The 27,247-nt window shown below is 47.3% G+C and overlaps 2 protein-coding genes across 6 annotated transcripts in view; one reads left to right on the top strand and one right to left on the bottom strand.

The window, feature by feature from the left end:
* The window catches only part of EBNA1BP2 (EBNA1 binding protein 2), a 201,046-nt gene extending 198,267 nt beyond the window's left edge, over positions 1-2,779 (bottom strand). Inside the window, exon 1 of one of the 2 annotated variants that reach the window (XM_033916176.1) lies at positions 2,630-2,779. The gene's annotated coding sequence lies outside the window, so the exon portion shown is untranslated. The remainder of the gene's footprint in view (positions 1-2,629) is intronic. The other variant, XM_033916177.1, reaches the window with a different exon arrangement.
* Positions 2,780-2,795: 16 nt separating this feature from the next.
* Positions 2,796-27,247, top strand: part of CFAP57 (cilia and flagella associated protein 57) — a 503,571-nt gene continuing 479,119 nt past the window's right edge. Inside the window, exons 1-2 of one of the 4 annotated variants that reach the window (XR_004536603.1) lie at positions 2,796-2,988; positions 20,782-20,944. Coding sequence is in view for 3 of the 4 variants with exons in the window: in XM_033916173.1 (XP_033772064.1) it covers positions 20,788-20,944 (157 nt within the window). In the remaining variant the exon portion in view is untranslated. Of the gene's footprint in view, positions 2,989-20,781; positions 20,945-27,247 lie in introns of those variants that run through there. The other 3 variants (XM_033916173.1, XM_033916174.1, XM_033916175.1) reach the window with 3 other exon arrangements.

Raw genomic sequence — 27,247 nt, 5'->3', positions numbered from 1 at the left:
CCACCGAAAATTTTGTTTGACGCCTGTCTTTTTTTTTTTTTTTTTTTTTGCCAGCATGCTTTACTTGTTTCGGGCCTTCCTCGTTGCCGGGCCCTGCCTACTTTGTTTCCACGAAGGCAGGACCCGGCAGCGAGGAAGACCCGAAGCAAGTAAAAGCAGCAAGTTGTAAGCTTCCCTACGGGGCTCTATCGTGTGTATGCCGGCTTCCCTTCTCTTCCCTCCGAAACCGGAAGTTGCGTCCCGTGGGGGGGAGGGAAGAGAAGGGAAGCCGGCACACACACGATAGAGCCCCGTAGGGAAGCTTAAAACTTGCTGCTTTTACTGCTTCGGGGCTTCCTCGCTCCCGGGTCCTGCCTTCGCGGAAACAAAGTAGGTGGTATCGTGTGTCTTGGCCCGAGGAGTGTGTGTTGTAGGTGGTATCGTATGTCTCTTGGCCCGAGGAGTGTGTGTTGTAGGTGGTATTGTGTGTCTTGGCCCGAGGAGTGTGTGTTGTAGGTGGTATTGTGTGTCTTGGCCCGAGGAGTAGGTGTTGTAGGTGGTATTGTGTGTCTTGGCCCGAGGAGTAGGTGTTGTAGGTGGTATCGTGTCTTATGGTCTGAGCAGTGTGTGTTGTAGGTGGTATCGTGTGTCTTGGCCCGAGGAGTGTGTGTTGTAGGTGGTAACGTGTCTTATGGTCTGAGCAGTGTGTGTTGTAGGTGGTATCGTGTGTCTTGGCCCAAGGAGTGTGTGTTGTAGGTGGTATCGTGTGTCTTGGCCCAAGGAGTGTGTGTTGTAGGTGGTATCGTGTGTCTCTTGGCCCGAGTGTGTGTTGTAGGTGGTATCGTGTGTCTTGGCCCGAGGAGTGGGTGTTGTAGGTGGTTTCGTGTGTCTCTTGGCCCGAGGAGTATGTGTTGTAGGTGGTATTGTGTGTCTTGGCCCGAGGAGTGAGTGTTGTAGGTGGTATTGTGTGTCTCTTGGCCCTAGAAGTGTGTGTTGTAGGTGGTATCGTGTCTGTTGGTCTGAGCAGTGTGTTGTAGGTGGTATCGTGTGTCTCTTGGCCCGAGGAGTGTGTGTTGTAGGTGGTATCGTGTGTCTCTTGGCCCGAGGAGTGTGTGTTGTAGGTGGTATTGTGAATCTTGGAGGTGGTATTATGGGTCTTGCCCCAAGGAGTGTGTGTTGTAGGTGGTATTGTGTGTCTTGGCCCTTGAAGTGTGTGTTGTAGGTGGTATTGTGTCTGTTGTAGGTGGTATTCCGTCTGTTGGTCTGAGTAGTGTATTGTAGGTGGTATCGTGTGTCTTGGCCCGAGGAGTGTGTGTTGTAGGTGGTATCGTGTGTCTTGGCCCGAGGAGTGTGTGTTGTAGGTGGTATCGTGTGTCTCTTGGCCCGAGGAGTGTGTGTTGTAGGTGGTATCGTGTGTCTTGGCCCGAGGAGTGTGTGTTGTAGGTGGTATCGTGTGTCTCTTGGCCCGAGGAGTGGGTGTTGTAGGTGGTATTGTGTATCTTGGAGGTGGTATTGTGGGTCTTGCCCCAAGGAGTGTGTGTTGTAGGTGGTATTGTGTGTCTTGGCACAAGGAGTGGGTGTTGTAAGTGGTATTGAGTGTCTCTTGGCCCAAGAAGTGTGTGTTGTAGGTGGTATCGTGTGTCTTGGCCCGAGGAGTGTGTCTTGGAGGTGGTATTGTGTGTCTTGGCCCGAGAAGTGGGTGTTGTAGGTGGTATTGTGTGTCTCTTGGCCCAAGAAGTGTGTGTTGTAGGTGGTATCGTGTCTGTTGTAGGTGGTTTCGTGTCTGTTGGTCTGTGCAGTGTGTGTTGTAGGTGGTATCGTGTGTCTTGGCCCGAGGAGTGTGTGTTGTAGGTGGTATTGTGTGTCTTGGCACGAGGAGTGTGTGTTGTAAGTAGTATTGTGTGTCTCTTGGCCCAAGAAGTGTGGGTTGTAGGTGGTATCGTGTCTGTTGTAGGTGGTATCGTGTGTCTTGGCCCGAGGAGTGGGTCTTGGAGGTGGTATTGTGTGTCTTGGCCCGAGAAGTGTGTGTTGTAGGTGGTATCGTGTGTCTTGGCCCAAGGAGTGTGTGTTGTAGGTGGTATTGTGTGTCTTGGCCCGAGAAGTGGGTGTTGTAGGTGGTATTGTGTGTCTCTTGGCCCAAGAAGTGTGTGTTGTAGGTGGTATCGTGTCTGTTGTAGGTGGTTTCGTGTCTGTTGGTCTGTGCAGTGTGTGTTGTAGGTGGTATCGTGTGTCTTGGCCCGAGGAGTGTGTGTTGTAGGTGGTATTGTGTGTCTTGGCACGAGGAGTGGGTGTTGTAAGTGGTATTGTGTGTCTCTTGGCCCAAGAAGTGTGTGTTGTAGGTGGTATCGTGTCTGTTGTAGGTGGTATCGTGTGTCTTGGCCCGAGGAGTGTGTCTTGGAGGTGGTATTGTGTGTCTTGGCCCGAGAAGTGGGTGTTGTAGGTGGTATTGTGTGTCTCTTGGCCCAAGAAGTGTGTGTTGTAGGTGGTATTGTGTGTCTTGGCCCGAGGAGTGGGTGTTGTGGGTGGTATTGTGTGCGTCTCTTGATCTGAGCAATGTGTGTTGTAAGGTTTTGTGTCTGCCATATGAGTTGTGTGACGTGGTGCTTTGTGTCTCGCTCCACAGGGGTGTGGGGGACTCTGTCAGTCCTACCTGTCACGTGGGGGCAGATGTCCGAAAAGGCCGGTTAAGCAGAGCGGGAAAGATCTCGGTATTCACCTGCGCGCACTGAGCCCTCAGTCAATAGAGAAGAGGGAGAACTTCCGCTTCACCCGGAACTTGTGCCGGGAGTCTGGGATCGCTTCCGGTCGCCGTTTCCTAGGAGACGGGACGCTTCCGGCGGTGTGTTTCCACGGCGACAGGGGCTTTTGGCGTCTGAGTGCTGTGCTTTCTCGTTCCTCTTCTCGACCTTGTGCCGCTTAGTGTCAGGTAGTAGCGTTTTTGCCTTGTGGGAGCAAACGTTTCATGCGGGCGCACTGTGAAGGCTGCGAGGAAGAGTGTACACGGTAACGGTAAGAGAAAAAGGTGGGATGGTCCACCCGCCCTGATGTATCGAGCTCACTCTTGTCCTTTGCCCCAGAGCAGTGTTTCTCAACTCGGTCCTGGAGTACCCCCAGGATATCCACATTGAATTTGCATACACTGCCTCCATTATATGCAAATTTCTTTCATGCATATTCATTGACTGACAAGGGGGTACTCCGGGACTGAGTTGAGAAACACTGCCCTAGAGCAACCTTTGCCAGTGAGGATCCCCAGGCTTCCTCTGAAGGTGACCAGAACTCCCTTTTGCTCAGCTCTGCAGGTGGTGGCACCCCACGCTTAGTTGTGCACCTAAGGAATATCTGTGCCTGTCACACACTTTAAGTAAGAGGTGCATTTGGGTTACACTCATGATCCATCTAGCGTTAGGATTATCATATGGCTCTAGAAAAAGGAAAACTGATTGAGACATCCAGATTTTTACTTCTATTGCTTTCATTGGAAGTAAAACCCAGATGTCCTCCTTACTTCAGAAGTAAAATCTAGATGTGTCAATCTGTCCTCCTTTTTCAGGACACCAATTGTAAATGAATTTTTGTCAAATTTTTTACTTTTATGGTATATAATAAATAGACAAAAAAGTCACTACTCTGAACTGTCACTGTACACAACAACTTAATCAAAACAAGCCTCAGACACACTGACTGAATATATAATTACAAGTCAGGTACTTTTATCCAATAAGGCAACATGTAATCATCGGCTCCTCTTACATGTTAGGTGGGAAATTCAGTAAAAAACTCAGACATAGTCCGGGAAAAACCTGGACCCCACCCAACTGTAGAGTAAGGTATAGGAACATAGAAATAGACGGCAGATAAGGGCCACGGACCACCAAGTCTGCCCACCCCAATAACCCTCCCCTACCTTTCTCTGTGAAGAGATCCCATTTTGACTTAAAATTAGGCATGCTGCTGGCCTCGACCACCTGCAGTGGAAGATCATTCCAGTGATCAACCACCCTCTCGGTGAAGAAGTATTTCCTGGTGTCACCGTGTAGTTTCCCGCCCCTGATTTTCCACGGATGCCCTCTTGTTGCCGTGGGGCCTTTGAAAAAGAAGATGTCCTCTTCCACCTCGATACGGCCCGTGAGATATTTGAACGTCTCGATCATGTCTCCCCTCTCTCTGCGTTCCTCGAGTGAGTATAGCTGCAATTTTTTCAGCCTTTCCTCATACGGGAGATCCTTGAGTCCCGAGACCATCTGGGTGGCCATTCGCTGGACCGACTCAAGTCTTAGCACATCTTTGCGGTAATGCGGCCTCCAAAATTGTACACAGTACTCCAGATGGGGTCTTACCATGGATCTATACAATGGCATAATGACTTCGGGCTGCTGGCTGACGAAACCCCTATGTATACAACCTATGATTTGTCTAGCCTTAGATGAAACTTTCTCCACTTGCTTGGCAGTCTTCATGTCCTCACTGATGATCACCCCTAAGTCACGTTCTGCTACAGTCCTTTGTAGGATTTTACCATTAAAGATGTAAGTCTTGCATGGATTTTGGCTGCCAAGGTGCATGACTTTACATTTTTCGGTATTGAAACTGAGTTGCCAGGTCCTGGACCAGTGCTCCAGTAGGAGTAGGTCGTGCACCATACTGTCGGGCATTGAGTTTCTCTCCGGCCCTGTGCTTAGGTCTGATGTGTTCCTGCCTACTACATTGCATAGTTTGGCGTCATCGGCGAATAGCGCTATTTTACCTTGAAGTCCCTCAGCCAAGTCCTTTATGAAGATGTTGAATAGGATCAGGCCCGAGACCAAGCCCTGCGGCACTCCACTGATCACCTCCGTCGTTTTGGAGGGGGTGCCGTTTACCACCAACTCTGAAGCCTACGTCCAAGCCAGTCCCTAACCCATGCTGTCAACGTGTCTCCTAATCCTATAGAGCTCATCTTGTTCAACAACCTGCGGTGTGGTACGCTATCGAATGCTTTGCTGAAGTCCAAGTATACGATGTCTAGGGACTCCCCAACATCCAGCTTCCCTGTCACCCAGTCAAAGAAGCTGATTAGGTTAGATTGGCAGGACCTCCCCTTAGTAAATCCATGTTGACGCGTATCTCGTAGATTCTCCTCGTTCATGATTGTATCCAATTGGCGTACAGCCACACAGCAGTATCCCACAAAGTTAAACAAAAAAGTGCACAAAACAAAACACAAAAACATAAAAAAACAAAAAAGCCAAGTACTTAGCTGGGAAAGAAAGTAGTAATGGGTCCTCCAGGTTGGTTCAGGAACTGTCTCAGCTCCAGTTGCACACACTCCAGTCTCTCAACGGCTGGCAGCCCACAGCAAGTCCAGAAAAAAGATAGCCGTGCTTCTACACAGTCTTACACAGAGTTTTTACAGGAGCCAACTTCAGTTTATATGTCCTCCCTGAATCTTCTCCACCTATCCCCCCTAGAAACACTCTACACTTATGCCGACGATATCCTGGTCCTCATCGAGATCGACGCGAACCTCACCAATCTCGCAGCTAACATTTCTTCTTGCATAACCAAACTTCAATCCTGGGCTCACACTGTACAAATGAAATTGAACGAGTCCAAAACTAAACTACTTTGGCTCGGCCCTAAACTTGATCAATTACCCACTTCCATCCCACTGCCCACAGGCTCCTCTCTACAGCTGGAATTCTCTAGCAAAGTTCTGGGCATCACCATAGATTCATCATTATCCTTCAACGACCACCTCAACTCCCTGATAAAAAAATGCTTTTGCAGCCTTCACATGCTGAGGAAAGTGAGATCTTGCTTCCACCAAAAACACTTTGCCGTCCTCGTACAATCCATTATCCTCTCCAGATTGGATTATTGCAATTCCATTTACCTAAGCTTAACAAAGAAAAGCCTCCACAGACTCCAACTAATCCAGAACACCGCGGCCAAATTTATCTTCTCAAAAAGTAAATTTGACCATGTCACACTGCTCCTATCCAAACTCCACTGGCTTCCCGTTATTTCCAGGGTCTACTTTAAATGTGCCTGCCTAACCTTCAAGATCCTCCACGGTATCCTTCCTCCTTTTATCCCTCTATCCTGGAATTCCTCAAATCCAACCTCCACTAGATCCACTCAAAAATTAAAACTATCCTACCCCTCCTTAAAAGGCATCTCCCTTGTTGGTAAACTTGGCTCTTCCCTCCCTTTCAGAATCACTCAGCTCTGGAACAGTCTCCCTTCCCCTCTCCGCAATTTGAGCCCCCTTCTACCATTCCGTAAGCATCTGAAGACCTGGCTCTTCTCCAGAACGTAACCCCGTCCCGCTCCTGACACTCTCACACCAACCTCTCTTCTCTCATACTTATATAATTCCACTGGAGTTCCGTTCCTTCCCTAACCATGTAAACCGTGTCGAGCTCCATCTGCGGAGATGATGCGGTATATAAACCCAAGATTTAGATTAGATTAGATTAGATTAGTTGTAGCACACACTTGATCACACAAGCAAACAGGTTTTTATTTATTTACTAGTATTTAAGCCCGAATATATGCTAGAATATATGTGCAGACTTAGGCTTTTCTTTTCTTTCTTTTTTTTTTTCTATCTCTCCCCCCTGTCCAGCGGCACTCCTTCCCTGCTCCCCCCTGTCCAGCAGTAGCCCTTCTCCCTTGCTTTTACCTCCCCCCCTGTCCAGTAGTACCCTATCCCTGCTCCCGTTCTCCCTTGCTTTTACCTCCCCCCTGTCCAGTAGTACCCTTTCCCTGCTCCCCCTGTCCAGCAGTAGCTCTTCTCCCTTGCTTTTACCTCCCCCCATGTCCAGTAGTACCCTTTCCCTGCTCCCCCTGTCCAGCAGTAGCCCTTCTCCCTTGCTTTTACCTCCCCCCATGTCCAGTAGTACCCTTTCTCTGCTCCCCCTTTCCAACAGTAGCCCTTCTCCCTTGCTTTTACCCCCCCTGTCCAGTAGTACCCTTTCCCTGCTCCCCCTGTCCAGCAGTTGCCCTTCTCCCTTGCTTTTACCTCCCCCCCTGTCCAGTAGTACCCTTTCCCTACTCCCCCTGTCCAGCAGTAGCCCTTCTCCCTTGCTTTTACCTCCCCCCCTGTTCAGTCATAGAAACATAGAAACATAGAAATAGACGGCAGATAAGGGCCCACGGCCCATCTAGTCTGCCCACCTTAATGTCCCTCCCCTACCTTTGCCCTGTGAATAGATCCCATGTGCCGATCCCATTTGTAATGTAATGTAATGTAATGTAATTTATTTCTTATTTCTTATATACCGCTACATCCGTTAAATCCTTAAAATCAGGCACGCTGCTGGCCTCAATCACCTGTAGTGGAAGACTATTCCAGCGATCAACCACTCTTTCAGTGAAAAAGAATTTCCTGGTGTCACCTCATAGTTTCCCGCCCCTGATTTTCAACGGATGCCCTCTTGTTGTCGTGGGACCCTTGAAAAAGAAGATATCTTCCTCCGCCTCGATGCGGCCCGTAAGATACTTGAACGTCTCGATCATGTCCCCCCTCTCTCTGCGCTCCTCGAGCGAGTATAGCTGTAATTTGTCAAGCCGTTTTTCGTATGGTAGATCCTTGAGTCCCGAGACCATCCGGGTGGCCATTCTTTGCACCGACTCCAGTCTCAGCACATCCTTGCGATAATGTGGCCTCCAGAATTGCACACAGTATTCCAGGTGGGGCCTCACCATGGATCTATACAATGGCATAATGACTTCCGCCTTACGACTGACGAAACCCCTTCGTATGCAGCCCATGATTTTATTTTAAATTTAGCAAAGTGGAGGCAGTATTACCACAGTTTTCAAAGGAATTTGCCCAAATAACTTAATAGTTAACTGGGTAAATTCCCAGAGATGAAAACTTCCCTTCACTTACTATGCACAGTTCTGAATTTATATCTGCTGTCTATATTTTACAATATGGTCACCTTTTACTAAACCGCAATAGTGTTTTTTAGCGCAGGGAGCCTATGAGCGTCAAGATTCCAGCCAGAATATCAGCTTTGTGTTCAGCCAAACAGGCCCAGGTTTCGCACTGAATAAAGTATTTTATAATTTTTCACTATTCTGTTTACTTAATATTTCATAATAAAGTAATTATAAAATACTTTCTTTGTGTTTATTTGATTCCTATTCAAGAGAATTACTTTATATATAGTCAATATAGGCACAGAGTTAAATTTTTTAACATTTTCTAATGGTGGTGTGCCTCGTGATTTTTTTCATGAAACAAGTGTGCCTTTGCCCAAAAAAGGTTGAAAAACACTGCTCTGAGCGACCAGGGAGGCCAGCAATTTCCCCAGCGATGCATACGATACTTATACATCTGGATGTCCCGTAAGGCCCTCTGAGCCAGCAACTCATTGATTTGGTGTCTCAGCCCCAAATATCGAGTCTTAAGCTCCGCAGACCCAGATTGATGCAATTCCCCCCTCACCTGCCCCAATTTGCGAGCCAGATCCAGCAGTGTCCGGTCCTGTACCTTCCGCTTATGTGTCGTGTAAGCAATAATCTTACCCCTGAGAACAGCTTTACTAGCTTCCCAAAATGTCACCTCAGAAACATCAGAGGAGGGGTTGTCCGCTAGATATGAATCCCATTGTTCTTCCAAGAATGTCTTGAAATCAGCATCTTCATATAAGGTGGGATTCATTCTCCAGCCAGACAACGGCCTCTGTGATACCTGCGGATCAAGTAGCTCCATCCAGACCAAGTGATGGTCAGAGAGAACACCATCTTCAATCATCACTTGCTTAACTCCGGACAGAAGGGACGGGGCTGCTAACAAGTAGTCCAAGCGACTATGCACATTGTGCACGGGAGAATGATAAGTAAAATCAGATTCATCGGCAGTGTTCTTCCCAGAAATTTTTTCCAGCCGGGTGGCATGAAAAAGTAGCCGGGTGGGGCGGGATGGGGAAATTTGGTGGTGGGGAAAATTAACCCCCTCTTTTACTAAGGTGCGCTAGCATTTTTAGTGCGCGCAAACCCCTGCGCTACATGGGAAAACTAACACCAGCTCAATGCTGGCGTTAGCATCTAGCGCGCGTGGCAATTCCTCCGCGTGCTAAGCGCACGCTGAAACCACTATCGTAACTTAGTAAAAGGAGCCCTAAATGTGTACTATTTTTATTAGTTAATTATTATTATTTTCCAATGCTCAATATGACTTCCTTTTTTAAGGTTTGACACTTGTGCCAGAATATTTTTACTAAATTTAAGAAGTATTTGCCCTCTTTCAAATGGTATAGAGGTTAACAAAAAGGAAAGGCGTTAATGAAGTCATTAGGTTCAATCTAGCCATTTATTTCTGCATGAATTTAAACAACTAAAAAAAAGATAAATATAGCTCATCCAGTCATACAAGAAATGGCTCTATAGCAGGGGTGCCCACACTTTTTGGGCTTGCGAGCTACTTTTAAAATGACCAAGTCAAGATGATCTCCAACAATAAAATTTTTTAAAAAAACACAAAGCACACTGTATGCAGAGAAAATGTTAATTACCATTTATATTCTGCGGGTTTTCAAAGAGGTCAAGGCAGACGATTCTATGCAATGTCACCTCAGGAGCAACTATACAAAAATAGACAAATATACCCCCTCCCTTTTTACTAAATCGCAATAGCGGTTTTTAGAGCAGGGAGATGCGCTAAATGCCCTGCGCTGCTCTTGATGCTCATAGGCTCCCTGCGCTAAAAACCGCTACTGCAGTTTAGTAAAAGGGGGCCATAGTGCAAAATATAGACAGTAGATATAAATTCTCAAAACAGACACATTTTGATCACTAAACTGAAAATAAAATCATTTTTCCTACCTTTTTGTCTAGTGATTTCATGAGTCTCTGTTTGCACTTCCTTCTTCTGACTGTAAATTCAATATTTTTTCTTTCTGCCCCTCCCCTTTTCTTTCTGTCTCTCTTTCTTTCTCTCTCCCCCCGCCTGCCTGTCTTTCTCTCTCTCCCTGCCCCCCCAAGCCATCGTGCCAATTTCTCCACTTCCCCAATTCTTTCCCTACCCCTTAAGCCAGCATTCCGATTTCTCCCTCCACGAGCCAGACCAGGAATGTACAAGCGCCGGACTCACAAGACTTCACCTCTGATGTCAATTCTAACTTCGGAGAGGAAGTTCCAGGCCAGCCAGGCAGTGATTGGCTGGCCCAGAACTTCCTCTCTGACGTCAGAATTGACGTCGGAGGTGAAGTCTTGTGAGTCCGGCGCTTGTATGCGCCTGGCCTGGCTCAGGGAGGCAGGAAGAAAAAGATTGCAAAGGCAACGCGATCGACTCACATTGCTTTTGCGATCTACTGGTCGATCGCGCTCGACCATTTGGGCACCCCTGCTGTTATGGTATCCTATCCTGACCTGAGGAAAGGGGTTTAGTCCCCAAAAAACTGCCTTATTTCCATTTCCTATTTATAAACTTTAATCATTAGATACAATACTACTTGATTCTACATAAAGCAACAAAAAAATTTTTTTCTACCTTTTGTCGTTTCTGCTTTAATCATCTTCTCTTCGCTCTCTTCTTTCTATTCAGCATTTGTCCTCGCACCCATCCATGCAACATCTGTCCTCTCTTTGCCACTTCCACCCAGCTTCTGCCCTCTCTCTCTCTATCCCTTCCATCTACTGTCCACCTTCTGTGCCCCTTGCATCCACTGTCTACCCTCTCTGCCCTTTCCATCCAGTGTCCGCCCGCTCTCTGTTTCATATGGCATCTTCCCTCTTTCTATGTCCCTTCAATAAACTGTATATCCTGTGCCCTTTCTCTCCTTTGTACATGATTCATTTCAGCTTCACCCCCTCCCCTTTGCTCTGACATCTCTCTCTTCTCCTTTCCTTCCTTCCTTCCCACTCCACCCCATGGTCTGGCATCTCTATCTCCTTCCTTTGTCTCCCCCATGCCCTGGGATCTCCATCCTCCCCCTCCTCCCATATGCGCTGAATTCTCTCCCTCCTCCATGGTGTGGTAGCTCCTTTCCTTTCCCTCCCATGGTCTTGGCATCTCTTGCCTCTCCTCTCCCTTCCCTGGTCTTCCTTCTTCCCTCTCTCTCCCCAATTGGGTGCTGCAGCAGCTTTTCTCTTCCCCCCAATTGGGTGCACCAGCTTTTCTCTTCCCCCTCCCCCCAAAAAATTGGGTGCAGCAGCAACATTTCTCTTCCCTTCCCCCTCCCCACAAAATGGGTGCAGCAGCAGAACATTTCTCTTCCCCCTCCCCTCCCCCATTCGGTGCAGCAGCATTTCTTTTCCCCCTCTCCTATTCGGTGCAGCAGCATTTCTCTTCCCTTCCCCCCAAAAATGGGTGCAGCAACAGCAGATTTCTCTTCCCCCTCGCCTCCCCCCCATTCGATGCAGCAGCAGCATTTCTCTTCCCATCCCTTCCAGCTCACACACCTGTCGGCAGAGTCGCTAGGCAAGTTGTAAGCTTCCCTCCATCACTGACCTATCTTCCCATAGGTCAGCGACGGAGGGAAGCTTACAACTTGCTGCTTTTACTTGCTTCAGGCCTTCCTCGTTGCCGGGTCCTGTCTACTTTCTGTTTCCGCGATGGCAGGACCCGGCAACGAGGAAGGCCCGAAGCAAGTAAAAGCAGCAAGTTGTAAGCTTCCCTCCGGGGCTCCATCGTGTTCGTGCCGGCTTCCCTTCTCTTCCCTCCGAAACCGGAAGTTACGTCCCGTGGGGGGGTGGGGGGAGGGAAGAGAAGGGAAGCCAGCATGCACACGATAGAGTCCCGGAGGGAAGCTTACAACTTGCTGCTTTTACTTGCTTCGAGCCTTCCTCGCTGCCGGGTCCTGCCTTCGCGGAAACAGAAAGTAGGCAGGACCCGGCAACAAGGAAGGCCCGAAGCAAGTAAAAGCATGCTGGCAAAAAAAAAAAAATGGCAGGTGTCAAACAAAATTTTTGGTGGCGAGTCAGCCCAGGAAGGAGCATCGGTGGCAGCAGCAGCAGGATTTGCCGGGCGATCATCTAAATTAGCTGGGCGGAGCGCCCGGCTAAAAGACCCTGGGGAGAATACTGCCTATGTATGTATAAACAACTAAATCTGTAACTCCTCTGGTACATTCCACTCCATATATGTTAACTTGTAATGAAACAACAAGGCAAGCAGTCCAAAGAATCTAACATGAAATAAAAGATCGGCAGAAAATAAATATTCAAATCAGGTTTATTCAAGGTGCTCCCAAGAACCATGCCCGATGCATTTCGCCAAACAAGGCTAGTCAACACTAACAGAAAACCATGTCTTTCAAACACACATAACAAAGATTCACCCTCACCCAGTATGGAATAAGTAATCACAAACTAAAAATAGAAATATGTTGATATAGGTTAAACTGAACCGCCAAGAAGCCAAACTGCATACAGTGAAACACCCCAGAAACAATGACACATAGCTCCCTAATACTCTGCAAAATATAAATATAGCAGATGTAAATTTGAAAATACTGACAATCACCACTTTATAAATTAACAAATAGAAATAAAACAAAAATTGAAAATAATATACCATTTTATTGGATTAATCCATTTTTCAATTAACTTTTAGAGGCCCTAGCCTCCTTCTTCAGGTCAATATAGTATACTGCTTTTACGTTATACTGTCCTGACCTGAGAAACGGGGTTTTGGTCTCTAAAAGTTAGTAAAAAAAATGTATTAAAATGAGTCCAATAAAAAAATTACCTTATTGTCTGCATATAAAAGTTTTTTCCAATACAACTACAATACTATTTTATTCTAAAGCAACAAAACAATTTTCTATCTTTTGTCGTTTCTGCTTTTATCATCTTGTCTTCACTCTTCTTTCTAGCCAGCATCTGTCCACTTTGTCTTCCATGCAGCAACAGCCCCTTCCATCCACTGTCCGCCCTCTCCCCGTTCCATATGGCATCTTCCCTCCTTTTATGCTCCTTCAATAAATTGTCTATCCTGTGCCCCTTCTCTTCTCCTTTGTACATGATTGGTTTCAGCTCTGCCACCTCTCCATTTTTCTCTCTCTGTCACCACCCCGTCCCCTATGCTCTGGCATCTCTCTCTTCTCCTTTCTTTCCTTCGCACCCCACAGTCTGGTATCTTCTCTTCCCTGATTCTCTGGCATCTCTCTCCTTTCCTTTTCTTCCATCTCTCCCTCCATGCTCTGACATCTCCTCCTTCCTTTCCCCCTTCCTTTTCCCTTGATCTGGCATACTTTCCTCCTTCTCTCCATGCCCTGGCATCTCTTCCTCCCTCCCTTCCCTCCAATCCCTGACATCTGGTTTCATTCCCTCCCTCATCTTCTTCCTCCTTCCAGTTGGGTGCAGCAAGTCTCCCCCCCTCTGCTCCCTTTCCTCCTTCTGTCACCCAAGGCCTGGCGTCATGAACTTCTTCGGGCAGCAGCATTCACAATTCGCTGCTGTTGCCAGCTTCGGGCCTTTTTCTCTGTCGGGTCTTGCCTTCATGGAAACAGGAAGTAGGCAGGATCCGGCAGAGAGGAAGAGAGCCTGAAGCTGGCAACAGCAGTGAATTGTAAATGCTGTTGCTAGCCGAAGAAGTTCATGACGCCAGGCCGAGTACCCGGAGCAGACTGCTACTCTCCCCCCACGACCCTCCTATCTCTTCCTCCCATCACAAGACTCTAAACAGTACTGCTCTACTCTAAGCAGGCTGCTTCAGGGCTGTGATTCCCTCTGGCACGTCACTGATGAGGGAAGGAGGGAGAAATAGGAGGGTCGGATTGGGTAGGGGGCGCCAGGGATGATGAAGAGGCTGCTGCTGCCGGCAAATCCAGCAAGGGTGAGGCCCCAAAGCACAGTTCTGGCGGGCCCCGCTGACTATTTTGGGGCCCCCTGACCATTTCGGGCCCTAGGCCTGTGCCTACTGGACCTATCCTTTAATCCGGCCCTGCTTCTCTCCCCCATATGTCCTGACGTCTCTCTCTTCCACTCCATGGTCTGGTATCTCCTTTCCCTCCCTCCCATGGTCTTTGCATCTTTTTCCTGGTCTTCCTTCTCCCTCCTTCCCTCTCTCTCCCCAGTTGGGTGCAGTATTTCTCCTCCCCCTCCCCCTATTGGGTACAGCAGTATCATCAGCATTTCTCTTTCCCCCCAATTGGGTACAGCAGAAACAGCATTTCTCTTCACCCTCCCCCCTAACTGGGTGCAGCAGCATGTCTCTTCCCCCTCCCCCTCACCCCATTGGGTACAGCAGCATCAGCAGCATTTCTCTTAACCCCCCCCAATTGGGTACATCAGAAGCAGCAGCATTTCTCTTCACCCTCCCCCTCTAATTGGGTACAGCAGCATTTCTCCTCCCATTCACCTCCCCCCCCCGTCTCACACACCCAGCAGATTCGCTACAGACAAAGGCAAGTTGCAAGTTTCCCTTCGTCACTTACCTATCTCCCAAAGGTCAGCGACAGAGGGAAGCTTACAACTTGCTGCTCTTGCTTACTTCGTGTCTTTCTCGTTGCCGGGTCCTTCCTTCGCGGAAACAGAAAGTAGGCAGGACCCGGCAGCGAGAAAGACCTGAAGTAAGCAAGAGCAAGTAAGCTTTCCTCCGTGGCTGGCCTATCTCCCGCATGCTCCGGGGCTCTAATGGTACCACTGTCCGTGCCGGCTTCTCTTCCCTACCCCACCCCCGATGTAACTTCCGGTTTCGGAAGGAAGCCGGGTTCGAGTCGCTTGCTGGGTTTTGTTTTGTTTAAAGTCCGGTGGGAGTTTTTCAGCGGCTCTTCAGGCTGTGCGTTAAGCAGTGGCGGCAGCAGGATTCAGTAGATGACAGCCGGGCGGGCATCTAAATTTGCTGGGTGGAGCGCCCAGCTGAAAAGCGCTGGGGAGAACACTGATCGGGATGGAGCGTACGCCACAGGTCCACGAGTCCCAATTGAGAATTGACAAAATTAACACCCTTATGTTGTTCCCCTTGATGCAAATGAGGCTTAGGAGGCTTGCAGTCAATAAGAGGGTCAGCAGTAATATTGAAATCTCCACCAAGCACCAATTGGTACTCAGAAAAGGGGGTGAGGGCAGCCACTAAGACAGAAAAGAAGCGATGGGAATAAACATTGGGGGCATAGATGGAGCAAAAAGCACATTTTTTCCCCAAGAATTCCCCAACCCAAATTACATATCATCAACCCTCAGGATCTGAAAGCAGTTTATGCAGCGTACAAGTATGTTTCTTATGAAAAAGTACAGCCACACCACGTTGTCTATTAATAAAAGAGGCATAAACAAGATCGCCCACCCAATCTCTCTGGAGCTTGGCGTGTTCAGAAGCGCTAAGGTGCGTCTCTTGGAGCAGCAAGACATCCACCTGCAACTTCCTGCAGTATTGGAGCATCTTGCTGCGCTTTACAGGGAGGTGCAGTCCATCAACATTAAAACTAGCAATTTTAACTCCACTCATGAGACCAAGAGACAGCAAGGGTGCACACAAATAACCAAAGACCACATGGGGCAGGAGCAACGGCCTCCCAGTCGAGCCTTCGCTCCTCCCACTCACCCATGAAAATAGACGGAGCCAGGCTCCCAGGATGCAGCCCACCCCCTCCCCAACAAAACTTCCTGTTCCTTCAGACAGACCCACCACCCCCCGCAGACATCTCCCTTATCTATCCCCCCCTCCGCAACACCCCCCCAACCCATAACCACACTCTCATCCACACTCCCATAGCACCAACCCCAACTACAAGCAGATACAGATACCCACAATCCCCTCCCCAAAGCTTCCCCCCCCATCCACCCCCATAATCATGTCCAAGAACAAAAACCAGAATCGTCCATAACCTGCGTGGAAACAAATATATGTGCAGGGGCATACAACTTGAAACACAATACGAGAAAAACTGGAAGGGCAACAAAGCCCCCCCCCCCCCTCATAACAGAAAGAGGTCCAAGAAGAGTCAAACGCAGCCCCCTGGAAGCTCCCGGGGGGAGGCAGCCCTGCCATAAAAATCCTCTTGTCAGGTACTCCACGAGAGGTCCCCTCCATCCAAAGCAGCAGGATCAAAAGACAAGGGCTTGCACAAAGACTTTCTCAAGATGACACTGGAGACATCGGCAGGGATCATGAGGGGCCTCTCCCCTCAAGATGGAGACACAAAGATGAAAAAGGAAACGACACGTTTCATCCAGGTCCAGATCGCCACCAGGCGCCCAGTAGGTAAAGAGCAGCCAGGTGTTCACAGGAGGCCTACTGGGCGGGGAGGCTCTCGATAAAGCGCTTGAGTTCCTCCGCCTGGGACACAGTAAAGGTGCGATTCTCATGGGTCAAACGCACCTTAGCTGGATATAAGAAGGCAAATCTGATTCCTCTTGCGACCAGCTGCGAGCAGTAAGGTGTGAAGGTTCTGCGCTGTTCAGCCACCTTAATAGAGAAATCCTGGAAGATCAAAATCTTGGCACCCTCATAATCCAGACGCCGGAACTTCTTAAATAGCTCAAGCAGACGGGCTTTGATAGCATAATTGTGAAAGCAGGCCAGCACGGCTCTCGGTCTGCTAGTGCCCTCATGCTCCCGTCGCTGCCCCACACGGTGGACACGTTCCACCACCACTGGGCCCGCGTGCTCTGGGAGGCCCAATTCCTTCGGCAGCCTCTTCTCCACAATATGGAGGAGCTCAGAGTCTTTAACAGACTCTGGAATTCCAATGATCTGAAGGTTCTTCCGTCGGGCCCTGTTTTCCTGATCTTCAACCTTCTCCATGAGCTGACAAACTCGAGTTTCCAACGAGTCGAGCCGCCCGTCTGCCACCCCAGTGCGATCTTCCTGGGCCGACACTCTCAGTTCCACGTGCTGCAGTTGAACGGCTTGTCCCGCTAAGGTGTCTTTCAATTCATCTATAGAGGCATGCAGTTTAGCGAGTTTATCATCTAGCAACTGCGACAAATGCCTCATGGACACCTGCAGCACATCATCAGAATGATCCGCTGGGACGTCGGTTTGCGTGCCGGCCATCTTGCACGCTGGGCTCGCACACTGCTTCACCGGCCGGGAAACTTTTGGCGGCATGCCCCGCGGCTGAAAGAGGAATTCAGCACCTCCCCAGATCGCAACAGTGCGCCCCTGCACTAACGCCTACACCGGCGATCTAGAAATAAAAACGTTCACCCGGCATGGACCGCTAGTAGGGGGGAAAAACAGGGAAGTCAGAGCGGAGCTCTGTGCTCGGACGTCTGCTCAGGAACCAGCCATCACGTGACCCCCCAGTTATCCATTCTTTCTATTATTTTTTATCCCCTCATACAGTGGCAGACCGCCCCGGGTGCCAGCCATAGGGGGGTACACAGCCGGCTGGATCCAGAACCTTCCAAGCTGCTCTAAATGGCACCTGCACCTCAGCACGGCTGCCGTACTTATTCTGAAGCAGGGTCGGCAGCCGCACTGAAGTGCAGGAACGTCCCACGATGACTGCATTTGCTGCCTCTGCCTCCAGAAGACGTAAGTGACGTCGGAAGGGGAGGACCGGCAGCTGCAGTCATTGCGGAACCTTGCTGCAATTCCCTGTGTCTGCCGGCCCACCCCCTCCAATGTCATTTACATCTTACAGAGGCAGAGGCAACAGAAGCAGTCATCATGGGACCTTGCTGGTTTGGAGGGAGAGAGGAGTATAGAAGGGTGGTGGAGGGAGAAAAAGGAGGTCAGGGTGGTATGGAAGGGTGATGGAGGGAGAGAAAGGGGGCAGATGCTGATGGAATTGGTGTGCACGGAAAGGAGAGAGAGACATAAGGGGGAAGGATACTGGATGGAATTGGGTTGGAGGGAAAGAAAGGGGGCAGATGCTGATGGAAGTGGGGGGAAGGGAGAGGAGATTGAAATGCCAGACCATGGGGGTGTGGGAGAGGGAAGGGAAAAAGAGGAGAGAGATGCCAGACCATTGAAGGAGGGAAGGGAAGAAGATGGATGCCAGAATAATAGGGATGAAGGGAGAGATGGAAGGGGAATACAAGGAGAGAAGATGCCATATAGAAGGGGCAGAGAGAGGGTAGACAGTGTATGAAAGGAAGAGAGTGTCAAGACTATGAGGAAAGCAGAAACCAGAGAAGACAATGTAGAAAAAAATTATATTTATTTATTTTTTTGCTTTAGGGAAGATGCATCGCTGTTTCTGTGGTGTTGCATTGTATGCAGAGTCCAGCTTCTTGGTCGTTCAATTTAACCTTTGTCTACATTTTTCTATTTTATCCCCCCTTTTACAAAACTGTAGAGCTTTTTTTTTAGCACTGGCCATGATGGTAATTTCTCAGAATTCTATGAGAGTCTGAACTGTTACCACCATGGCTAAAAACCACATTACAGATTTGTAAAAGGGAGAGGGGTTAGTTTGTGATTACATATTCCATATTAGGCGAAGGTGTGTTCGAAAGACATGGTTTTCAGTTAGGATTGACTGTGCAGGATTGATCTGTACTAGTCTGGCTTGTTTAGTTTTACAATGGGTGTATTGATGTACTGCTCACTGCAATATGTAAGATGCTGCCTTTTCCTAGGTACATTCTTGTGTGATGTGTGGATTGTTACTAAAAATCATGTTTTTCATACAGATGGGGGGGGGTGTCAAAAAATGATGGGCCTCGGGTGTCACATATGCTAGGTACACCACTGCCTTCATAGTTTATATCTAATCCACAAGCCTGCTTTTAGGACCTACAGGGTATGTATCCCTCTGATTCATGACAATTTCACTTCTCATGTTATCTTATCCATTCTTTTTATTATACAACTGCCCAGATAAGCATCATTCTTTGACGTGATTGGACCTTGAAAATTAAGGGCATCAGTGTTCTCCCCAGAAATTTTTTCAAGCCATGAAAAACATTTGCTGCATTTAGTGTGCCGGAGTTAAAAAAGTTTGAGAGACGCTGCTCTATACCATTTGAAAGAGGGCAAATATCTAATTATTCACTTCTAGAATTGGATACTTCTTAAATTTAATATATATATTATGGAACAAGTGTCAAACCTTAAGAAAGGCAGTCATATTGAGCATTGGAAAATAACTAATAATAATTAACTAATACAAATAGTACACATTTAGGGCTCCTTTTACTAAGCTGCGATAGCGGTTTTACCGCGCGCTTAGCTCGCGCAGAATTGCTGCACATGCTAGACACTAACACCAACATTGAGCTGGGGTTAGTTCTAGCCGTGTAGCATGGCAATTCTGCACGCGCTAAAAACGCTATTGCAGCTTAGTAAAAGGAGTCCTTAATTTTCCCCACCACCAAATTTCCCTGTGCCGCCCCACCCGGCTACTTTTTCATGCCACCCGGCTGGAAAAAATTTCTGGGGAGAACACTGTAGAAGGCACAATAGATAACAGCAGTTGAATACGCTGAGATCACGCGCTGTTATATACAGTCTACGAATCCCAGGAGGCTGTGTGGCTCTTTCTGCCGTGAAGCCCGAAGCAACCAAAGGCGACCCCCGTGACTTCAGATGCACGTGACAATCTAGCTGGAAGGAAGAGGGGGGAGGGATAACAGGCCCTTAAAAGTTATTTTTGATTTTTTTTTTTAATTTGGCATTGATATATGAAATGTACAATGCGCAAGGAGAGCACAGGGTTAATCCGCGATTTTCTCGCCATGCGCATTACAAATCCGAGATTCACTCCTGCGCTCGCTATGCACATTCCAAAAAAAATCAAAAAATATTTCTAATGCTTATGTACATGAAAGTTTACATATATTTAAAGTTTAGATATATTTTGGATTTTTTGCGGGGTAGATATATATTTTTAATGGGGTTCTTAACATGCATGCGGCAGTTGCTAGGCAGGAATAGTTGACGAGGATGTAAAGCGACTGGTCCTCAGCAGTCAAAACTTTTTGGATTGGAAAGGCCTGTCTGTGTGGATGAAATGGTTTCATGAATCGATGCCTTAAGAAATTTACATGCCTCTTTACTCATTTCTATGCGCAAATTGGATCGGGTGTGGATGTGGTCTGGAGGAACGTTAGTGAATTGAGCCATAGTCGGAAAGTGAGCGCAAACCGATCAGTACACGATCGGTTTGCTTAGTGAATCTAGCCCTATGTTCTTATCTTGATCATATCTTTTCTAGTAGATAGGTGTGACATTCTGCATTCCTGCCCTGTCCTTCCTCCATCTGCCTACTGTCTCATTCTGATTGTTCTTTTCTAAGAATGTAACTTGGATACCAGTCACCCCTTTGGGCCCTGATGAATACTGTTTAATATATTTCTAGAGTCTACAGGGGTACTACCTGAGCTCCTTTGATGCTTCTGTTGGTATTTGATTGTTATTTCATTGTTCAAGTGTTATTTTGTTAGAGCAGAACTGTTTGTTTGGGAAATTTCCCATTTCTTTACTTTAGTCTCGGAGGAGCTCTTGCATGCTTGGAAACTAACTATAGGTGGCAGTAGAGCTCCCAGTGAAGTAAGAGGATCCCAGAAAAAATCTGGAGTGGATTCCTTCTGCAGATGGCTCGCGGCCATAGGGAGATAACCCGCTTGTCCAGAATGACACACTTATCTACTGGAAAAGATATTATCCAGGTAAGAACATAATCTCTTTTTAGGTTGCTGTGGAGTGAAGTTAAAGCCTGAGATAGGTACGGATCATTTTGGTGCCTAGATGTGTAGATTTTAAATGGATAGATTACATGGACCTTGTAATCCTTCTTTCCTGTCGTTAACTTTAGTAATGTTTCTATAGAGCTCAGGCATTCTTCGTTATAATGCCTAGCTACAATGCTTTTTATGGAAAGGGCTGTCTGTAGTTGAGTTATATTGTGTTCCTGATTTAAGGACTAGAATTCAATTTGATCTTGCTTTTGTTTTTCTTTTCCCCCACAGATCACTATGTCAGTTATTGTGGCCCAACCTTTCTACATCTTTGGACTCCGAGCAAAGGTGTCAAATAGCATTACCTTTGTTGATGAGCAAACAATAATATTTCCTTCAGGAAACAACTGTGTGAAGTATAACATTGATCAAAAATGGCAAAAATTTGTTTCAGGTAAAATCTAGATTGTTCCTCTCTATCAAATTACAGGGTTACAAATGCATTAGTGGTAGTCAGGTGCTGTTTATTTAGCACCTTCATATCTAGTGATAGGGAACAGATTGCCTAGCCATCTTTTTTGTGTCTCTGTGATGCCAGAACCAAACCAATATGGATTCTACTGCAAAGCCACCTGCACTTATTACGCTGCAACATAGCAATGCTGCCTGCATGTAAAGAATGCACTTGGTTTTCCTGAGTCTAGCTATGAAGAGTGAATGCACTTGTAAGTCAGTAAGAGGAGCTTGAACTGTATTCAAAAGTGGATGGGGAGCCATTGAAGTGATTTGAGGAGGGGAGTAATGCTCTCAAGGAAGATGAGAAGATGAGTTATGCATAATGTGACCATTTATTTTTTTCATCAAAAGGGGAGATCTATTAATTGTCAGTCCTGCCTCAATCCTGCCCCCAATTTCTTCCATTCATTTTTCATGTACACATAATATCTTATTAATTCATAATGGTAACCATAAAAATTTAAAAAACTACAAAGCACACTAAATGCAGAGAAAATGTTAATTATCATTTATATTTGAGGGTTTTTTTAAAGATGTCAAGCCGGATGACTTTAAAATATGGAATGTCACCTCAGTAACTATAGAAAAATAGACAAATATAGACAATAGATATAAATTCTCAAAACTGACACATTTTTATCACTAAATTGAAAATAAAATCATTTATCCTACCTTTGCTGTCTGGTGATTTCATGAGTCTCTGGTTGCGTTTCCTTCTGACTGTGCATCCTTTCTTTCATTTCTTTCTTTCTGCACTCAGGCCCAATAATTATCCCTTTCTATTCCTTCCCTTCTTCCTTCCTTCCTATGTCCTTAGTGCCCCCAGTGCCTCCATCCCGTGTCCTTAGTGCCCCTTAGTGCCTCCATCCCGTGTCCTTAGTGCCCCCAGTGCCTCCATCCCGTGTCATCGTTCCAAAGAAAAGCTCCAAAGATTGGAGACCGATCCTGGGTCTTAAAGTGGTCAATGTGGCACTGAAGGTGCCCCGCTTCCGCATGGAGACAGTGCGTTCCGTCATTGCCTTGGAGGCGCTGGGGGAGTTTCTGGCCTCCCTGGATCTCATGGAGGCGTATCTTCATATCCCCATTTTATTGTCGCACAAGAAATTTCTGCAGTTTCACATCCTGGAGCAGCACTTTCAGTTTGTGGCTTTTCCCTTCAAATTGGCAACGGCACCCAGAACCTTCACTAAGGTGATGGTGGTAGTGGCAACGCATCTCCGCTTTCTGGGTATCCTGGTCCATCCATATCTGGGCAGTTGGTTGGTCAGAGCGCCCTCTCAGGCCAAGGGGATCCAGGCAGTTAAGTAGGTGGTTCACTTGCTGCAGCATCTGGGCTGGGTAATCAACCTTTGGAAGAGTCGCTTGGAGTCCACCCAGGATTTGGAGTCCCTGGGGTTCCGCTTTCACATGGGACAGACTTTCTCAGTTGCCAGACACTGGACCCCGGAGAATAGTTTCTCTCCCAGAGAGTGTTGGAATGCAAAGTGCACCGATAGGTGGCATCACGTCATTGTGACCGCAATGAACAAGAAGGCCGATCAGTTTTACAATCATCGTCAAGAGGCCGGCAGCGAAGGCCTGGTCACTCTGGTGTAGTCCTGGCCACAGGAGGGTCTTCTTTACGCCTTCACTCCTTAGCCCATGATAGGGTGTCTGTTGTATCACAGAGCTTCTGATTGGCTAAGGTGGCCGTGGTATGCCGAGCTGGTGTGACTCTGGCAGGGCTTGGGGCTGCGGTTGCCCTGTCACTCTCATCTACTCACACAGGGGCCGATCGCTTGTAGGACTCAGACTGCTTTGGTCTTATGGCATGGCCCATGAGTGCGCATCCTTGATGGCCCAGGGCTATTCTACTATGGTGATAGCTACGTTGCTTCACAGCAAAAGGAAGTCCACGGTGGCGGCCTATGCAAAAGCTTGGCGGTGCTACCAGGCTTGGTGTACCAGTCATCAGGCGATTTTTCCTTTTCCTTTGGTTCCTCAGGTGCTGGAGTTTCTGCAGGATGGCCTGAAAAAGGGCCTTGCAGGTCCATTTTCTATGGGGTGCGGTTCGTCTGAGGCCTCCTTTGCGCCTCCCTTGTCTGATGTGGAATCTGAATCTAATTCTCCCTCCCTGGCTTGTCCGCCTTATGATCCTCTGGAGCAGGCATCCTTGACGGATCTCACTATCAAGACAGTCTTCCTTGTGGCTGTCACATCAGCTCAGAGAGTTTTGGAGCTTCAACTCTTTCATGTCGGGATCCTTTCTTGCGTATTACCGATACCACAGTGCTCTTTCATACGAAAGTGGTTTCTGTCTTCCATGTGAATCAGGAAGTTCGACTTCCGGTGTTTGTTCCTTCCAGTTCAAAGGCCCAGGACCATGTGCTGCAGTCCCAGGATGTGCGCAAGCTTTTGCTGATGTATTTGAAGGTCACCAATGAGTTTCATGTCTCTGTTTGTCCTGATGGGTCCTGCGTGTAAGGGCAAGCCTGCCTCTACCATTTTGAGATGGATTAGAGCGGGCATTTCTGCAGCTTATAATAATAACAACTTTATTTTGTATACCGCCATACCCAGAGAGTTCTAGGCGGTTCACAGCAATTCATTAAGATTACAAACGATGAAAACATTGGAATTAACATTTTAGGAATGTACAGGTCATTGAAGTTGACAGGAATATACAATAGTGTACAATAGGAAGGTAAAATTTTATTTACATGAAATACCGGTTATTGAAGTTAATTGGTTTGGTGGGTACAATAATAGGGGAAGGTGGAGATTCATGTGTATTGATGGGAGTTGAAGAAGTGAGAGGGTGAGTTAGGGGTTCTGTCCGTGGAATAAGTGAGTTTTGAGTTTTTTTCTGAAGTCAAGGTAGGTGGGGGCGTCAAGTACAATTTGGGCTAGCCATGAGTTTAGTTTGGCTGCCTGGAAGGAGAAGGTTTTGTCAAGGAACCTTTAGAGGTGACATGATTTTAGGGAGGGGAAGGCGAACAGATGAATTCTGTGAGAGTTCTTATTGTTGTGATTTAGCTTGAAGTGAGGTTTAGCTTGGTGAAAGACCAAATACAGTTTTGTAGCAGAGGCATGCGAACTTGAATAGGACTCTGGATTCAAATGGCAGCCAGTGCAGTTTATGGTAGAAAGGGGTAATGTGTTCCCATTTGTTTAAGCCAAATATAAGGCAGACGGCGGTATTCTGAATCAGTTTTAGTCTCCTGGTGGTTTTCTTCATGGAGCCTAGATAAATGATGTTGCAATAATCCAGGATGCTGAGAATGGAGGATTGTACTAACAGGCAGAATGAGTTGTCGTCGAAGTATTTTTTTATGGTGCGGAGTTTCCAGAGCACTGAGAAGCTTTTCCTGACTGTAAGATCAATGTGTTTCTCAAGGGATAGGTGTTTGTCTAAGGTGACTCCCAGTATTTTTAGGGTTTGTTCTAGGGGGAAGTCCGATCCATTCACTTCAATCGAGGTATCTTTGATTTTGTCGTTGAGGGTGGCCAGGAAGAATTTAGTTTTGTCAGAGTTTAGTTTTAATCTATAGGACAGCATCCAGAGTTCTATCTGCCTGAGTAAGTGTGATAGAGAGTTAAGCAGCTCTAGAGTGAAACTGGTTAGTGGGATGACTAGTGTGATATCATCTGCGTAAATGAAGAATTTGAGCTTGAGGCTGTGCAGGAGGTTTCCCAGGGAGACGAGATAGACATTGAACAGGGTGGGGGATAGGGGAGAGCCCTGGGGAACCCCCACATGAATTGTCCCAGCTATGGGAGAAAGAGTCGTTCTTGATAGAAACATAGAAAGATGACGGCAGATAAGGGCTACAGCCCATCAAGTCTGCCCACACCATCGACCCTCCCCTTTAAGTCTAATGTCCCCTTCAAGTAGAATAGTAATAGTGCCATTCTACTTACCTGCTCTTTCAAGTCTATACCCTAGTGATCCTATCCTTTGGCTGACCCTCGTAGTGATCCTACATAGGTATCCCATTTATTCTTGAAGTCTGGGACGCTGTGTGCCTCTATCACCTGCATTGGAAGCTTGTTCCAATGCTCAATCACTCTCTCCGTGAAGAAGTACTTCCTGGCGTCTCCACGAAACTTCCCTCCCCTGAGTTTGAGCGGATGACCTCTTGTGGTCGAGGGTCCCTTCAGGAGAAAGATATCATCTTCCACCTCAACCCGTCCCGTGATGTACTTAAATGTCTCAATCATGTCTCCCCTCTCCCTACGCTCCTCGAGAGAGTAGAGCTGCAACTTGCTCAGTCTTTCCTCGTACGGGAGACCCTTTAGCCCCGAGACCATCCTGGTGGCCATCCACTGAACCGATTCAACTCTGTGCACATCTTTACAGTAATGTGGCCTCCAAAATTGCACACAGTATTCTAGATGAGGTCTCACCATGGCTCTGTACAATGGCATCATGACTTCAGGCTTCCTGCTGACGAAGCTTCTCCTGATACAACCTATCATCTGCCGCGCTTTAGATGAAGCCTTCTCCACTTGAGTGGCAGCTTTCATATCAGCACTGATGATTACTCCTAAGTCTCGTTCTGCCGTAGTTCTGATTAAAGTTTCTCCATTCAGGGTGTAAGTTCTGCAAGGATTTCTGTTTCCGAGATGCATGACCTTACATTTTTTGGCGTTGAAGCCCAGCTGCCAGATCGAGGACCAGCTTTCTAAAGTACGCAGGTCTTGCTCCATAGCATCTTTTAGATTATAGTCGTTTACTATATTGCATAGTTTGGCATCATCAGCGAATAAGGTTACCTTGCCTTGAAGCCCTTGAGTCAGATCCCCAATGAATATGTTGAAGAGGAGAGGGCCCAGGACTGAACCCTGTGGCACTCCGCTAGTCACTTCCGACATTTTAGAGAGGGTACCATTAACCACCACCCTCTGAAGTCTGCCACTAAGCCAATCTTTGACCCATGTAGTTAGAGTCTCTCCCAACCCCATCGATTTCATCTTGTTCAGCAGCCTGCGGTGTGGGACGCTGTCAAATGCTTTGCTGAAGTCCAGGTACACGACGTCCAAGGACTCGCCTGAGTCCAGTCTTTTTGTTACCCAGTCAAAGAAGCTGATAAGATTGGACTGGCATGACCTACCCTTGGTGAATCCATGTTGGCTGGGATCCCGGAGATTTTCCTCGTTTAGGATCGTATCCAATCTATACTTAACCAGTGTCTCCATGAGTTTACACACTATTGAGGTGAGGCTTACCGGTCTATAGTTCGCAGCCTCAGCCTTGCAACCCTTTTTATGTAGAGGAACGACGTTGGCAGTTTTCCAGTCCAACGGTACTTTCCCCGTGCTTAGTGAAAGATTGAAGAGCACTGCCAACGGTTCCGCTAGAACATCTCTCAATTCTCTGAGCACTCTTGGGTGTAGATTGTCCGGTCCCATGGCTTTGCTCACCTTGAGTCTTGCCAGTTCGTTGTAGACGTCCCCAGGTGTGAACTCAAAATTCTGAAACGGGTCATCCACGTCTTGTTTCTCTTTCAACTGTGGTCCATGTCCTGGTGCCTCGCAGGTGAAGACTGAGCAGAAATATTCATTTAGTATTTCTGCTTTCTTGGAGTCCGCCACTGCGTAGTTTCCGTCCGGTTGTCTAAGGCGTACTATACCGTCTGTGTTCCTTTTCCTATCACTGATATACCTAAAGAATGATTTGTCCCCTTTTTTAATGTTTTTTGCCAGAGTTTCTTCCACTCGAAGTTTGGCCTCCCTAACTGCTGTTTTGACTGCTGCAGATCTGGTCTTATATTGTACTTTAGTATCTTTTTTTTGCGTACTTTTGTAGGAAAGAAATGCTTTTTTCTTTTCCTTAATGAGGTGCGAGATCTCTCCAGTGAACCATTGGGGTTTGTTGTTTCTTTGCCGTTTCTCTACTGATTTTATGTAGCGATTAGTTACTTCGTGTATGGATGATTTCAGGTACGACCACATAGTTTCCACATTGCCGGTCTCTGCTTGGTCCTGCAGCGTCTGATGAACGAAATCTCCCATGCATGTGAAGTCGGTGCCCCGGAAATTGTGTACCTTTGTTTTTGTAATTGATTTAGGGGATCCTTTCCCAAGGTTGAGCCATATCATGTTATGGTCGCTGGAGGCTAGTGTATCTCCTACTGAGACCTCTGAGACGCTTTCCCCGTTGGTGAGTACCAGGTCTAGGATCGCCTGGTCCCTAGTGGGCTCCGTTACCATCTGTCTGAGATGTACTCCTTTTATGGAGGTCAAAAGCTTCCTGCTGCTG

The sequence above is a fragment of the Geotrypetes seraphini genome, chromosome 12 (genome assembly GCF_902459505.1).
Source record: "Geotrypetes seraphini chromosome 12, aGeoSer1.1, whole genome shotgun sequence".
Taxonomy (NCBI): Eukaryota; Metazoa; Chordata; class Amphibia; order Gymnophiona; family Dermophiidae; genus Geotrypetes; species Geotrypetes seraphini.
Note: the sequence above shows the minus strand (reverse complement) of the source record. Positions and strands in the feature narration are given on the sequence as shown.